General features: G+C 39.4%; 1 protein-coding gene across 2 annotated transcripts in view; it reads left to right on the top strand.

The window, feature by feature from the left end:
- Nucleotides 1-12,771, top strand: part of LOC124157714 — a 170,179-nt gene that overhangs the window by 72,318 nt on the left and 85,090 nt on the right. For both annotated transcript variants that reach the window (XM_046532686.1, XM_046532685.1), the window contains exon 3: nucleotides 12,311-12,381. In XM_046532686.1, the coding sequence (XP_046388642.1) occupies nucleotides 12,311-12,381 (71 nt within the window). The remainder of the gene's footprint in view (nucleotides 1-12,310; nucleotides 12,382-12,771) is intronic.

Raw genomic sequence — 12,771 nt, 5'->3', positions numbered from 1 at the left:
CCTCCCCCCTCGGCGGACTGGGGTCAGATAGCGTGAAGTGTTATTGTAATAGGTCACTGCCGCCAATGTGACGTAATGGCCACAGTGGGTTCGGCTATTTTCGATGCAGTAAAACTGTGCTTCCCGTGAACTTTTACTGTGTTAAAAAAGGTATTGTGCACTATAATCTAGCATGTTGTTACCCTGCATCTTTATATGGACTAAATGCTTTATATTTCATTTTTTGGAGTGGTTATATCCCTCGTGAAGAATCACCATCGTGGCCTTATTTTAAGCCTTTGTAATGTTGTGATTTTTATGTACTACAACTATTCTTGCAGAAATTACGGAAAGGAGAACGATAATTAATATCTGATAACTTAAGTAATACCAATTGTATCTTAAAAATATAAAATGGATTCATTGAATTGTTAAAAATACAGCATTCGAGAATCTCTGTTATGAATTTCAAAGTACAGTTGTGAAAACTCAGGCCTTAAGATGTTGCGAACGGTTACACATATTCTGCAGAAATATTTTCTCTTGCCAAACTATTTTTTAGGAAAATCATAATACTCTATTGAGATACAGCTATGAGTCTAAGTACAAGATGTATCATGATTGCTGTTTTGGATTACCGAATAAAATCCCTCATTGTAAAGAGATTGAAAATAACGGAAATATTTAATCGCAGCCTAGAAAATTGTTTTTATAGTTTCTTCTAAAACATCAAAAAATTGGCATATCGGAAATGGTAATAATATGATTATGTAATTATTACTTTTTTCTATCCGAGAAATTGTAGGCTTCAGTTTGAAAACACCTCGCCACATTCTTTCTCCAACAGAGTAGCCTCTTTGAACATATCCCTGAGCAATATCTCCCTCGTCTTTCCACTCTAATTGAGGGCCAAGAACTCACCCTCGAACAAAAGATATCGCTTGCCGTGACGGCGCTCTAATTTTCAAAGAAATTAAATTACTTTTTCCACTTCACCTCCTCCTTGAATTGAGTCGCCAGGCCATGTAGATGTTGGAGATGGACCTCTTTTTCGTAAAAAGATTGTAGTTGAAGCTAGTTATAGGAATTTAATGCGGTACAAATGGCCATTAATTATATATAGATCCGTGTAATTAATTTATAGATAAGCCTACTAATAAAATCATCTAATTCACGGTAGCAAAATCTTTGCATTTTTTGCCCTCATGTCGTACTATCTTTATTTTGTAGCACCGCGCCAGTACTTTTTTGGCAATCTATTCTCGATGAATAATGCCATATTCTCCGTTTTTTATATTAATCTGTAAATCAAGGAAAAACTTATCCCTTCACAAGCAATCCTGTTACACTCAACCAAAAATCTCACAATCCCATGGTTTTTCTGAAACGATTGGTTTTCAGTTCCGTATGTGAACGAATTTATACCGCATTCAATACGGTTTCAAGGTTGGAATCAGTCATAAGTTATGTAATTGTTCAGAATGGTCTGGAATGGCGTTTACTTCCACAGGATTGCGATGAGCTTTCAAGAAGACAGCATTAATAGCAAAGATTCTCTCTTTTTCAATGGAATTCAACCGGAACTGAAACACTATCATTTCAGTTATTTGTGATATTTTTTCTCGTAATTTTTTTTTCAATATTTGGCCTGATTTTTTGAATGCCTTTCGACTGAGGTTCAGAATGACGAGCGCGCTCTTTTTGGCCTACTTTACCCATCGCTGGTTTTTCACTACTTCGTTGAAGTATTGCGAGGGAGAGACTTGAGATATAACGGTTAGCTAATAGGAGAGAGAAGTGAACAATTAATGCCGACCAATCTTATAATTGTAAAATGCCAGTCATCATTTGCTTTTCATTTGATCTCCCTATATTCATCTCATGGTTGCTCCACTTTGCCTTTGCATTTACGACTTACGTCCTGGTATGTTTGATGGCTTTCTCTAATTTTCTTTCAACGCTTCTGATATTCTTTACCAGGAATGCCGAGCGCGCGGAGGTAACTGACGAATGATTTTTTCTGAAGTGCCCGCGTCAAAAATATGGTACCTAAATCATAGAAAAATATTGAGAGTATTTCGTCCCTTTGTTTATTGATCAAAATATAATTTCAATAAATGTGCGAAAAACATCTCATCAATTATAAATTTTAAGTAAGGTTAATGTAATAAAAGTACTGATTAGGGAAAATTAATCGTCTATCTATGTGTATTAAAGAGGGTGTCTGTCTGTCCGCATACGGCTTCACGGATTGCGACCAAAGTTAGTACACAGGTGCATCTCATGATCCTAAACCCCATAGTGCTACCTTCGGTTGCGTTCGGTGCGTCCTTTGCGTCGTTTTCCCATTACCGTTTGTTACGTCACGTCGTACAACTTCTGCGGTTGCACATCCTGCCGGGTAGGCACACCTCTTGAGACGCCCTAGGAGAAAACAAAAAAGTCCTACATTATCATGAAATCGAAGTTCCAAGTTCTTACTTCTTTGGGTGCTATCCTTCCCGAGCAATGCCAGGTGGCCTGATAATTACCAATAAAATGAAAATGTCAGAGCAGGGTATGGTATTGATTCTTGATTATTTAGTATGCCTATTTAGTGTCTTTCATTTCTTTGCCTCGGTGAATTTTTCATGATTTGTTGACGCGAAGATCCGCATAGCGCGCGTAGTGCGTATCACAACTTCGAATGAGTGTTAAAAATCAGTCATGAGATGTATTGCCCTTTCTCGTAGCGGTTTCTCTGTGCCTCGACATGCACAGCTCATGCGATTTCCTCTGATTTCTGCGTATGTTGCCTGCATTTCCGTTCGGAAGGCGATCGTCTTTCTCGTCACGTTCGCCCCTGTTTATTCTCGGTGCTCTCACTCGTCTCCGGCCGCTCTTCCTGCAGACATCACCCCTCCTCCTCTTCCCTCCATTCTCATCTTCTGCCGGCATTCCTTTAACGACCTTCCCCGAGTTTCTCCATCCTGTACGAGTCGCTAGTCCCTTCTTCGCACATGTAACTAGCGAAACACTTTTTCTGCGGCTCTTCGCGTCAACATCACTTGACCCATATTCCCATTCGTTAGAGATAAGTAGGTATGCTGTAAACTTAAGAATTTCCACTTCCATCTCAGCCTTTTTTCTGCGATTAATCATCCATAACCCGTGTGTTAATAACGCTATCTTTACTCAAATTTTTTCATTGAAGAGATGTGTTGTCTTTGTGCATTGATTTAAATGACGAAGTGGGTAACACCCTCCAATTGCATCCTAATTTCTTCAGTCATAATTAGATTTGGTAGAAAATTTTTCTTGTGTTCGTAGAAGAAAAAAATCATTTTCTGGTTTTTCTTCAGTAATTACACCGTCCTCCAATTTCAATTTTGGTGCTGAGCCAAGATGTTTGAGTAAAATTGCCTGTATCCATCAATCCTATCAACTATGGCGTCAAGGGTTTAACGTGGAATCCCAAAAATATTTTATTTTGGGGCCATTGACTTATCTCTTTTAATTAAATAGTTTATCTTCGAATCGAATTTTAACCACGATGACCTGCTCAAGAGATATGATGAGTGTATGGACGCCGTTTCATGATGGATGCGACCATAAGTCGTGTGTTTGAAATATCGTCAGTGTTAGTTAGTAGCTGTAATTTCTTACTTAAAAATGAAAATCGCCGGGGTGATTAAAAAAAAAAATGCCATTGTGTAACAGAGCGCGGCGTTTCCACGAATGGAATGCAATTTGCATGGCATTCTGCAAAATGTCTGGTAATGTTATTTTATTTATTTATCCTAAGTCCTGGTATGATTTTTGATAAACTCATTACTTTTTACTATTATTTTTGTTAAAAAATCATACATAACCAGGCTCACACAATACTGAAACAAAAATAAACAATAATTATATACTGTAAATGAGCGTGATGATGCCACTTTTCGGGGAAACATATCGCACAAATATTATTGTTTAGCGGAAAATTGAAAATATATTAATGAATATTAATAACTTCCACTCCGTAAAGCCTGACGTTGTGAAAGGTGACAATCATATTTAAATCGAACTATCAGAGTACTTTTTAGTTAACTGCGAAATATTTCAAGGCTACCTCTGCTTTAAAATCCATCCACCTCCAAAATTAAATCTCATTAAGTGTGTCCCCGCATTTTTTCCCGTCCTAACTGTTGAGAAACAGCACTTGCGCTCTTGCTGCCGCCCCGTGCCAACACCACGGCGACCCAGCAGGAATCTTGGAATCCACGGCTATTTTCTTCCCCTCTTGCCCTTAGGGAGGCGCTCAGTCACTCACTGGTCACTCGATTCGTGCAGTCGCAATGAGTTCCCTCCCCGCTCACTCATTCCGCAAGCTCCTTATTAGAAGACCGCCCACGATCCTCCCACCACCATTCCCGCTACTACCCCCGTCCTCCGAGATGTTGACGATTTCTCTTCCACAAGGACGCGGAAAACGACAAACACGGCCCCATGACGGGAGCCATAAGGACGTTGGTGAGCAGTCCTCTCCTCGCGAATGTGGAAATGTCGGTCGACCGGTAACTCGTCCCCCATCCCATCCGCGCCTCGCTTCTCCCCTCTTTGTCATCTTCTTCTTCCCGCGGCGAATTCCTCTTCCTTTGATTTTCTTCCTAGTGTGCTGGAGTGCGCCAAATGTACTCGAAAGCGTAGGTATTCCAGTACTTAAATTGAAATCGATATTTTTTTTAACCTGAGAATCGCCTTGCCCATCAATGCCTTTTTTGGTTCAATTTTAACGATTTATTATCCATGATCCGTCTCTTAGCACACTATCATTACTCAAAATGTATAATTGAATTTATATTTCCTTTGCACATTGATTTAAATTGTGGAATGGGATACATCCTCAAGCCTCGAGGTATTTTATTTAATCTTACTTATATTTCCTCTATTTTGATATCATGCTGCTCTATTCTACCATTATTTATTTAATATACCACATTCTCTTATTTTAATTCCATCGGCTTCCAAAATTAAAGATAAATTATTGAGAGTACCCAGATATGCCTTGCATTAATTTGCACCTGTTATGATTTTCGATTATCACGAAGCTTGAGGTATCCCGCAGAATTTTATGTCGATAGGTGTTTCAGTACAAGGTTCCAAGACTTCTAAGTAATCCCTGCAAGTCACCTCGAAGTTGTTGGCAGGGGGTGAGTTTCCGCCTAAATATATCTTGGAATTAATGGGGAACGGAAAAATGGAAGTGCTTAGTGGTTATGAATAGCGATAAGCATTCCTATCACTTCCATTAATGGGTGCTAAAATGTACAAGCACTGCTACATGCAAGTGGAATATTGCTCTTGTCCTCCCTCAACGTGGCAAGTTTCCCCAGCCCTCACCGCCTAGCTGAAGTGACGTTTCCCAGTTGACTGATCCGGGCCCGTATGATCTAGACCATATATATTATAGACCGTAACCATATATTCGTCTGTACTTGTCGGTAATCTCCCAAGAACCCTGTTGTATTCGTTAAGGGAATCGATCACTTACTTCGGTCTTTAAGTATCCGACTCAGGTCGAGATAGAGGGCTACTCGTCTGGGTTTACGATCACCCAGATATTGACCACTAGACTGGATATTCATGTCGTATTACTCGAATACCAAGACGAATATATGGGAACTTGGGTAACTGTTTGAGCAATCGAGTACTAGCTGGAATGATTTAGTTGAGTTACTAATTATCTAAATTGAATGTCCGAAGACTATTAAGTCAAATGCCAATTTAAGTGAGAAAAATATCTCCGACACCAGTTTTTTTTTATTGTGTAATGCAATTATCAGCGGGGAAGAGAACAGGTGTTACTCTGAGACTCTCACGCTTAACCTAGCTCTTAGCGGGATAACAACTGTACTACTCCCCATTCATGGTTGCGCAAGACAATCGAAAAACCTGTTTTGGAGATAGTTTTCCTATTAATAGTATTTAATTGGCATTTGGATTCTTCGAGGGTATTTGAGTACCAACTAGGTACTGGAATACCCGTACATTTGGTACAATCCTATTCGTTTGCGCACGCTCTCTCCCTTGGGCTGTATTTTCTCCTGAGAGCGCCAATTGCCGTAACGAATTGCGATTTTGACGGAGTTTGCCGTTGTCCAGGGCCGAATCTTCTCATCGCGTCCGATTGAGATCGCATTGCTCGGAAAAAGGGCCGTGGATAATCTTTAATCGCCCATTTATGCACTGTCTCACTTCCTCCATCTCTCAAAGATCGGAAATTTGCCGAATCCTCCGCGTTTAATTCTGGAAGATAAGTGCGATGTCCCTACCAGCCAAGTTTCCCGCGAGATTTGCGTCGTCGAGGTTTGCATATTTCGATAAGGTTAGTGGGTTGCGATTCCTAATCGCTAATTCCTAATCTCTTTGGAATGGAAACAGGCGGTGGTAAGCTAATTCGCTGCATGCCGGGCCTGAATATCCGCGGCCCATAGTCACGCTTGAGTTAATCACAGAACAAATGTAAAATTTTAAGATGGGAGCGATACTCTCTGCCTTGCTAATGGAGCTTTCAACTTTTTTTCGGATTTGTCGTTTAATTGAAGCAGAAAATGCGGTGAAATCGAAGATGATGAGTGTTCCTCGTAGTAGATGTGCGATTTCATCGGGGAAATAGTACGGCCACTATTCACGCTTGAGTTCATCACAGAACCCATGTAAAATTTTTAGATTGGAGTGACTATTTATGTAATTGCCTAGCTAGTGGAGCACTCAAAACTTTTTTCTATTGGCTAACGGTGTAATTGAAGCAGGAAATGTGGTGAAATAAAAAATGGAGTTATCATGAGTGTTCCTTGTAGTAGATGTACGATTTCATTCGTGAAATAGTGGTTTGTCTTACAGTGCAGCGTGATGGTAGTCAGGATCGCGAATGAAGAGAGAAGGTGGAAACCAAAAACCGAGTACGCCTTGGTTACTATGTAAGTTGGTGTCTTGTAACATCTGGAACTCTGTGTTTATTCAAAGGCAAAGGAATGCTTTGCGGTAGTAAATAACTGATCATTTCCTCGTTACGCCGTGAATTTTGCTGCTTGTATTCCTCCGTTATCATTGTTAGTCAAGAAAAGTCATTCTGTGAGCGCAATTTTGGAAAGGATTTGTTTCATGCATGTTGAAATTACTCAGGCGCCATTTACGTTGTGAACACCATATAATTTTACCTACTTACCAGTCACTCAAGGAATAATGTTGCATAGTTGCATCATGTAGTATCATATTTCCTTCAAATAAATATTTTCAAGTGGCCCTCCTCCAGCCAAGTTTTTAAGCAATCGCAAGGATTGCAAATCGGTGGCTGTTTGTGTCCAAGGACGCATACGAACAGCTTTCGCAAACATCGCATTGATCGTTATCACATTCTCGCACCTCAGTGTCAAATACTTGTGTTTGATCCTATCCCTTTTAACAGCCTTATGATATGACGAGTATATATTGCAACATGAAATGCAATTATTTCCATGGTGTAAATAAAGTCATTTATGCCTTTATTTCCATGGTGTAAATAAAGCCATCATGCCTTTTTACTATCTTTTTTTTTTGTTTATTAAGGAACGGCCGAGTGAATCAATTTCTCTTTACTGTTTGGCACCGTGGGAAAGCCACCCTTAATCATTCTCATATTCACTCATTTAGCAGCTTTGAAGTGATATTTCACCAGCAGTAAATTTTCCACCCCGGGATAGATTATGTATGTGACAAATGTAATTTAACAGCGTACGCAAAGCTGGAAAATAAATCATAATTCGTTTGTTTAGTTATTTGCTTTCCTTCGACATTTCTGTTTCCTCGTGATTCAATGCGCTTCCTTGTTTACTTTCTCCCCCAATTTTCACGGCTTTTATCGTCAAATAATACCCCTATCGGCTGATAAATCATGAGTAATGAACGTACTAAATGAAGAATTAAACTATAACCATCAGTAATAATTTATTTGACGTAATGTACTTCAAATTTACATAATTCGGAATTCTATTTAAGGTCAGTGATTTTTTTCTTAGTGTTGTTAAAAAAAATCGTGTAATTTGGTAGTAGAAAAGGCGAAATGCGCTCATTGCCTAAACAGGCAGTGAAAATATCTCTCCTTCGCGTCCTGAGCTGAATTTCAAAACTTCTAAATTGGTTCCTCTCATGATAAAAAAGAAACTGTGCTGCAATCATGGTAAAGAAAAGAGGAATAAGCAAATAAATTAATAGTGAAATCTCTTTCACTGATGAGATTTCATCACGACTTCTGGATGGACCGTGCCGCGGAACTTTACGATGGGGTGTTGTTTCTTCTGACGCTCGTCGTGATTCACGGAATTATAGTGGAACTGTGCGTGACACTTCTGGTAAAGAAAAAAACTCCCTCAAGAGTTGAGGATGCTCGAAGATGAATGGGTGTCCCATAACTTATTGAAGGAAGTGGCTTCTTATTTAGACCGAGGAAGTGCGGTCGAAGCGTGAAGAAGAAAGGGAGGAGGAGGGGAAGGTGAGTGCTACGGAAGGAATGGTAATAACTTGCTTGGAATAGTCTTGGTGCAGAGGCGGAGTACATTCATTTGAGAGCATTGGTGTTAGGTATGGCAAAATTAGCAGTGCCGGAACGCACTTTCCTCGGCTTTTTTTACAAGGAAAATACAACCATGTGTTTTTAGTACAAGTTATTATTTACATTTTTTGTTTCGATTACGAATATATATATACTAGAAATTTTAAGACACCAAAATTTATGAAATTATTATTTGAGAATTATGTCTATTGTTAACCAGTGCCGAAACGGCGTTTCGGCACCGTGACACCATTGTTTGAGAGCTAAATTTCTCATTTAAAAAATCTAAGAAAGAACGTTTACGATGTTGTTATTCAGTAATTAGTAATTAAGAGAAATAGCTTCATGATCCTGAGTCCTATGGAAATTATCTTTTTTGTCATTCTTGTATTCTCCATACGTTCAAGTAATACTTTCAAAAATTTCTGTTGAATTTGATGCTGAAAAACAGCTTCTTAGTGCCCACAATATGTGAAGAACTCGGAGAGTAGCTGATGTTTGGAGGAAAAGCTTTCATTTGTGAACTTATGTATTTATTCTCAAATACATTTTCTAAAACATTAGTTCGATCGTGTTTTGAGCTAAAATCCCTCCTCGTTGCCTGTTTACTGCCGTTGGTTTAGCAGAAATATAGGAGTTTTAGCGTCAACTCCTCGATTCACATGCCGTAATGTAAAATATCCTTCGTTTGTTCCCGAAAATACCTATCGCGTGTGTAACATTTGTGTTTTTGCCCCTGGTAACATTTCAGATGAGGAAACGGTGGTGGTAGGGTAAATTTTTGCTTTCCAATTTCTACGCAATCAATGTTTGCGGACTATCTTTCCCCGATCCACACCTCACTGATTTCACTTGCGGGCTATTAGCGGTGAGATCGAGCGAGGATTTTTCATGCGGTTCCTCGCCTCATTTGCCACGGAGAAGGGAATAAACGGTCTCCTTTGTCGGCTACTACCCTTATCCAGGCTCCTTCGACGTCCTTATTTGTAGATGCGTGCCATACATAATCGTCAGTGTAACCGGGTACCCAGACGAATACCTGGTTAGGCGGCATTATTCATCCAAAACCTCCTATATGCTTTGTTGGGTACCAATTTTGCGTAAATTCGGATATCTTTCGGGAACCTTAGTGTTAATGTGCCTAGGTACTTGTTACCTTGTCTTGATACTTGAGTCCCCATCTAATTGTGATTTGTCTTATATCTACCTTGGTACTCGATTACCATTTATGGTTCTCGGGAAACTGTATCAAAATAATGTAAAACTTTTTGTACCGCCCTCTTCTTTATACGGGGAAATTTATTTATAACGCGTCCCAAAGCGAAAATGCAATGACAGGAAGAGAAAACTTTGGTCAAAAACTCGAAAAGGTTTAGGAAAACTTAATAAATGGTGATTTTCGTCCAAGTACAGGATAGGGGCGTAAGCGCGGTGTGAAAGTTATCCTGTAGAAACGGACAAGATTGGTGACGGGCGTTCATTATCAAAAAAATTGAACCACTCGATTTTTCTTCTTTTGTTGTATAATCATCTCCAAAGTATCTACCTTGCATCCTTCCTTCTTCATGTCCACAATCTTCTGATGAAAGTAGCACTGGTGCTGCTGCTCAATGAGATGTTTGGCTAGAAACAATGCTGGATTGTTGTAATTTTGTGGGTGATGTCGGAGCGAATAATTTAAAGCAACTCTCAAAGCGGTTTATACAAGATTGTTTTCGTAAATATAAAACCACAGCAATCACGTGTAGTATAACATCAACAACTCATAACCATATGTGAGGGGATGAGAAGCCAAGGGAAACATGTGATTTATTTTCTAACTATAATTAGGTACAGAAATTGATAGAATGAATGTATGAAAACTTGGTGGCCAAGGGATACGAGTGATTCTCTGATTTGTGCTGACATGGAGTGGAAAATCAAATGCACTACCAAATATCTGTTTGATGTCGTTTTGTTTTCTTAACCTATTTTTTGTACCCAACTCTGTTTAGAAACAAAAATCATTTGTACCCCTTGGCTTCGCACCCTCTCATATGAGCTAATGATTTTTGTGCGAATTCCCAATAAGATTTTATTTGAAAAGCACTTTAAGTGTGCCTCTACTCAATTAGGTGTTTGGCCAAAATTGATTAAGGATTTTCATCTTAAAAGCACTTTTCGTGTGCCTCTAACCTAGAGTTGCAATTTCTACCTGTTTGTCCAACATCCACCGTCGATATCTCGCCGAATACAGTTGAATTTATCGAGTACCTATACACTGGAGTCCATATGGCACGATACTACTGCCTACCCCATCTCCAAATATCCTTTCACTATCCTATCCGTCTATGCAAGTATCATTTCCTTCACGCTACTGTGGCCTCCAAAAGGCGGCGGTATGGTGGCGTCTTCGACGGGGAGGCTTGAAAAAGACCCTCGGGCTGGATCCGCTTTCACTCCTTGGCGTACCTCACCTCGCCTTCCCTTCCCCCTCACATCTTCTCCTTCCCTCCTCCACCTCCCTGAGTCTATATCATCCTCATCCCTCATTTCCACAGGTGGATGTTACGGCAGGGAGCGGCGAGATGATACATCACATGAGTCTCGTATTGATAGGCTGAGGAATATGACACCAATGTTACTTGTGCTTCCCAAAGATGTGATGCAAGCGGGTTTTTTTACCTGTTATTCTTGTTATTCTGAGGGCATTAATGCGTATGGAATCTTGAGTTAAACCTTGAATTTTACCAAGGTTGCTTACTCCTTAGGAATTTAATTAGGTAAGTCCTTTCTCTTACTGGGGAATTTATCGGGTCGGGCGTGATATCATCCTTTCCCTACTCCTCGCCACGGTTTGAATCGCTGCATCACTCGAATTTGGGCGAAGGAATCTTGAACCTATGTTTGTTGTTACTGGCAAAGTACTTTCAGGCCAGTACTTTCATCAAATGGCCCTAAAAGGTATTGCGCATTACTATCATCCTTGAAAAACTATCCCACTTCCTGGCAATGGTTTGCCCGATTCAAAGATTATTTACGCCGTCTGGAAATAAAGATTAGTAGTCACATTTCTTTTATGGTTAATAACCGCACCTCTTTATTGTCATTATTAATTCATAACAAACCTATATTTTTGCTTAAATTGCTAATTTATTAATACTCTAAAAGGTCAATTGAATACTACTGAACGTGAATGATTTTTTAACTTTCTTATTAAGTAGACTGTCGTGAGGTAGTGGAATTCCAGCCCAGATAGGAGAGCTTGGATTGAAGGAAAGATTGATGATGTGTGGGAGGGGTATTCGTAGTCCACTGGCAGTGTAAAATGATCGGTGGCATCATCGAAATATCTAATGCTGTTTCAACATGACGCTAAGGATCCATTTCCTGCGGGATGCGTGATGTGAGCTTAGTGCTGTTACAATGTCAAGGGAATTACTTGCTCCGAATACTTTTGCCGAATTGAATTTTTGTAATTGGTCTTAACCATTTACCGAGTAGTTTCTCCTCTTTTTCCTCGATGGTGGACGTACATTTGTTTGTTTGATAGTCGTGCATTTTAATGTTGTAAGAGTATAATTTTTCCCTGGGCTTTTAACTCTTTTCCGTTGTTTTATATTAGAAACCTAATAGGCTACCGTTAGGAAACTGTGTCAACAAGGACGCATTAATTTGTATTTTCCAATTTTATCCAGCGAAGCCTATCTTCTTCTTGAGGTTGGCACATTCTATCGCTTGAGTAAATATTTTTCCTGTGCTATTGAGTGTTTATTTACTATTTTATTTTCTTTATAGGTGATGTGCGGACTTCACTCCTTGCCGGATCGACGTTCAACATAACTTGGCACTTGGCGTATCCTCATCGGGTGAGTTAAATCAATTACATATAAGCATAGAGCATCGCATTCTAGGGGGTGCTGTGTGCATATGTTATTCGTGCAGAAACGGCTCGTAACTATTAGTGCTTCAAGGTTATTCATAAAATGGATTAGCTAGGGAGAATATTGCTAATGTTTCCATGGTCATGTTTTCTCTACCTTTGTACACATGTCTCATCAATTCGATTATGTAACATTTTTAATTACTACTAATGTATCATTTTGAATATGGCACTGAAGGCATTTAAAGATTCTCTATGCATCAGTGAACTGATACGCTGATGCATTTCTCACTTTTCACTTCAAAATATATAATCGATTACTTAAGTGATTATATAAATACTAGTGATTATTCCCCAGAAAGTTAAACCTTTAGCA

This window comes from Ischnura elegans, chromosome 4, assembly GCF_921293095.1.
Source record: "Ischnura elegans chromosome 4, ioIscEleg1.1, whole genome shotgun sequence".
Lineage (NCBI taxonomy): Eukaryota > Metazoa > Arthropoda > Insecta > Odonata > Coenagrionidae > Ischnura > Ischnura elegans.
This window is presented reverse-complemented; position numbering and strand designations above follow the sequence as displayed.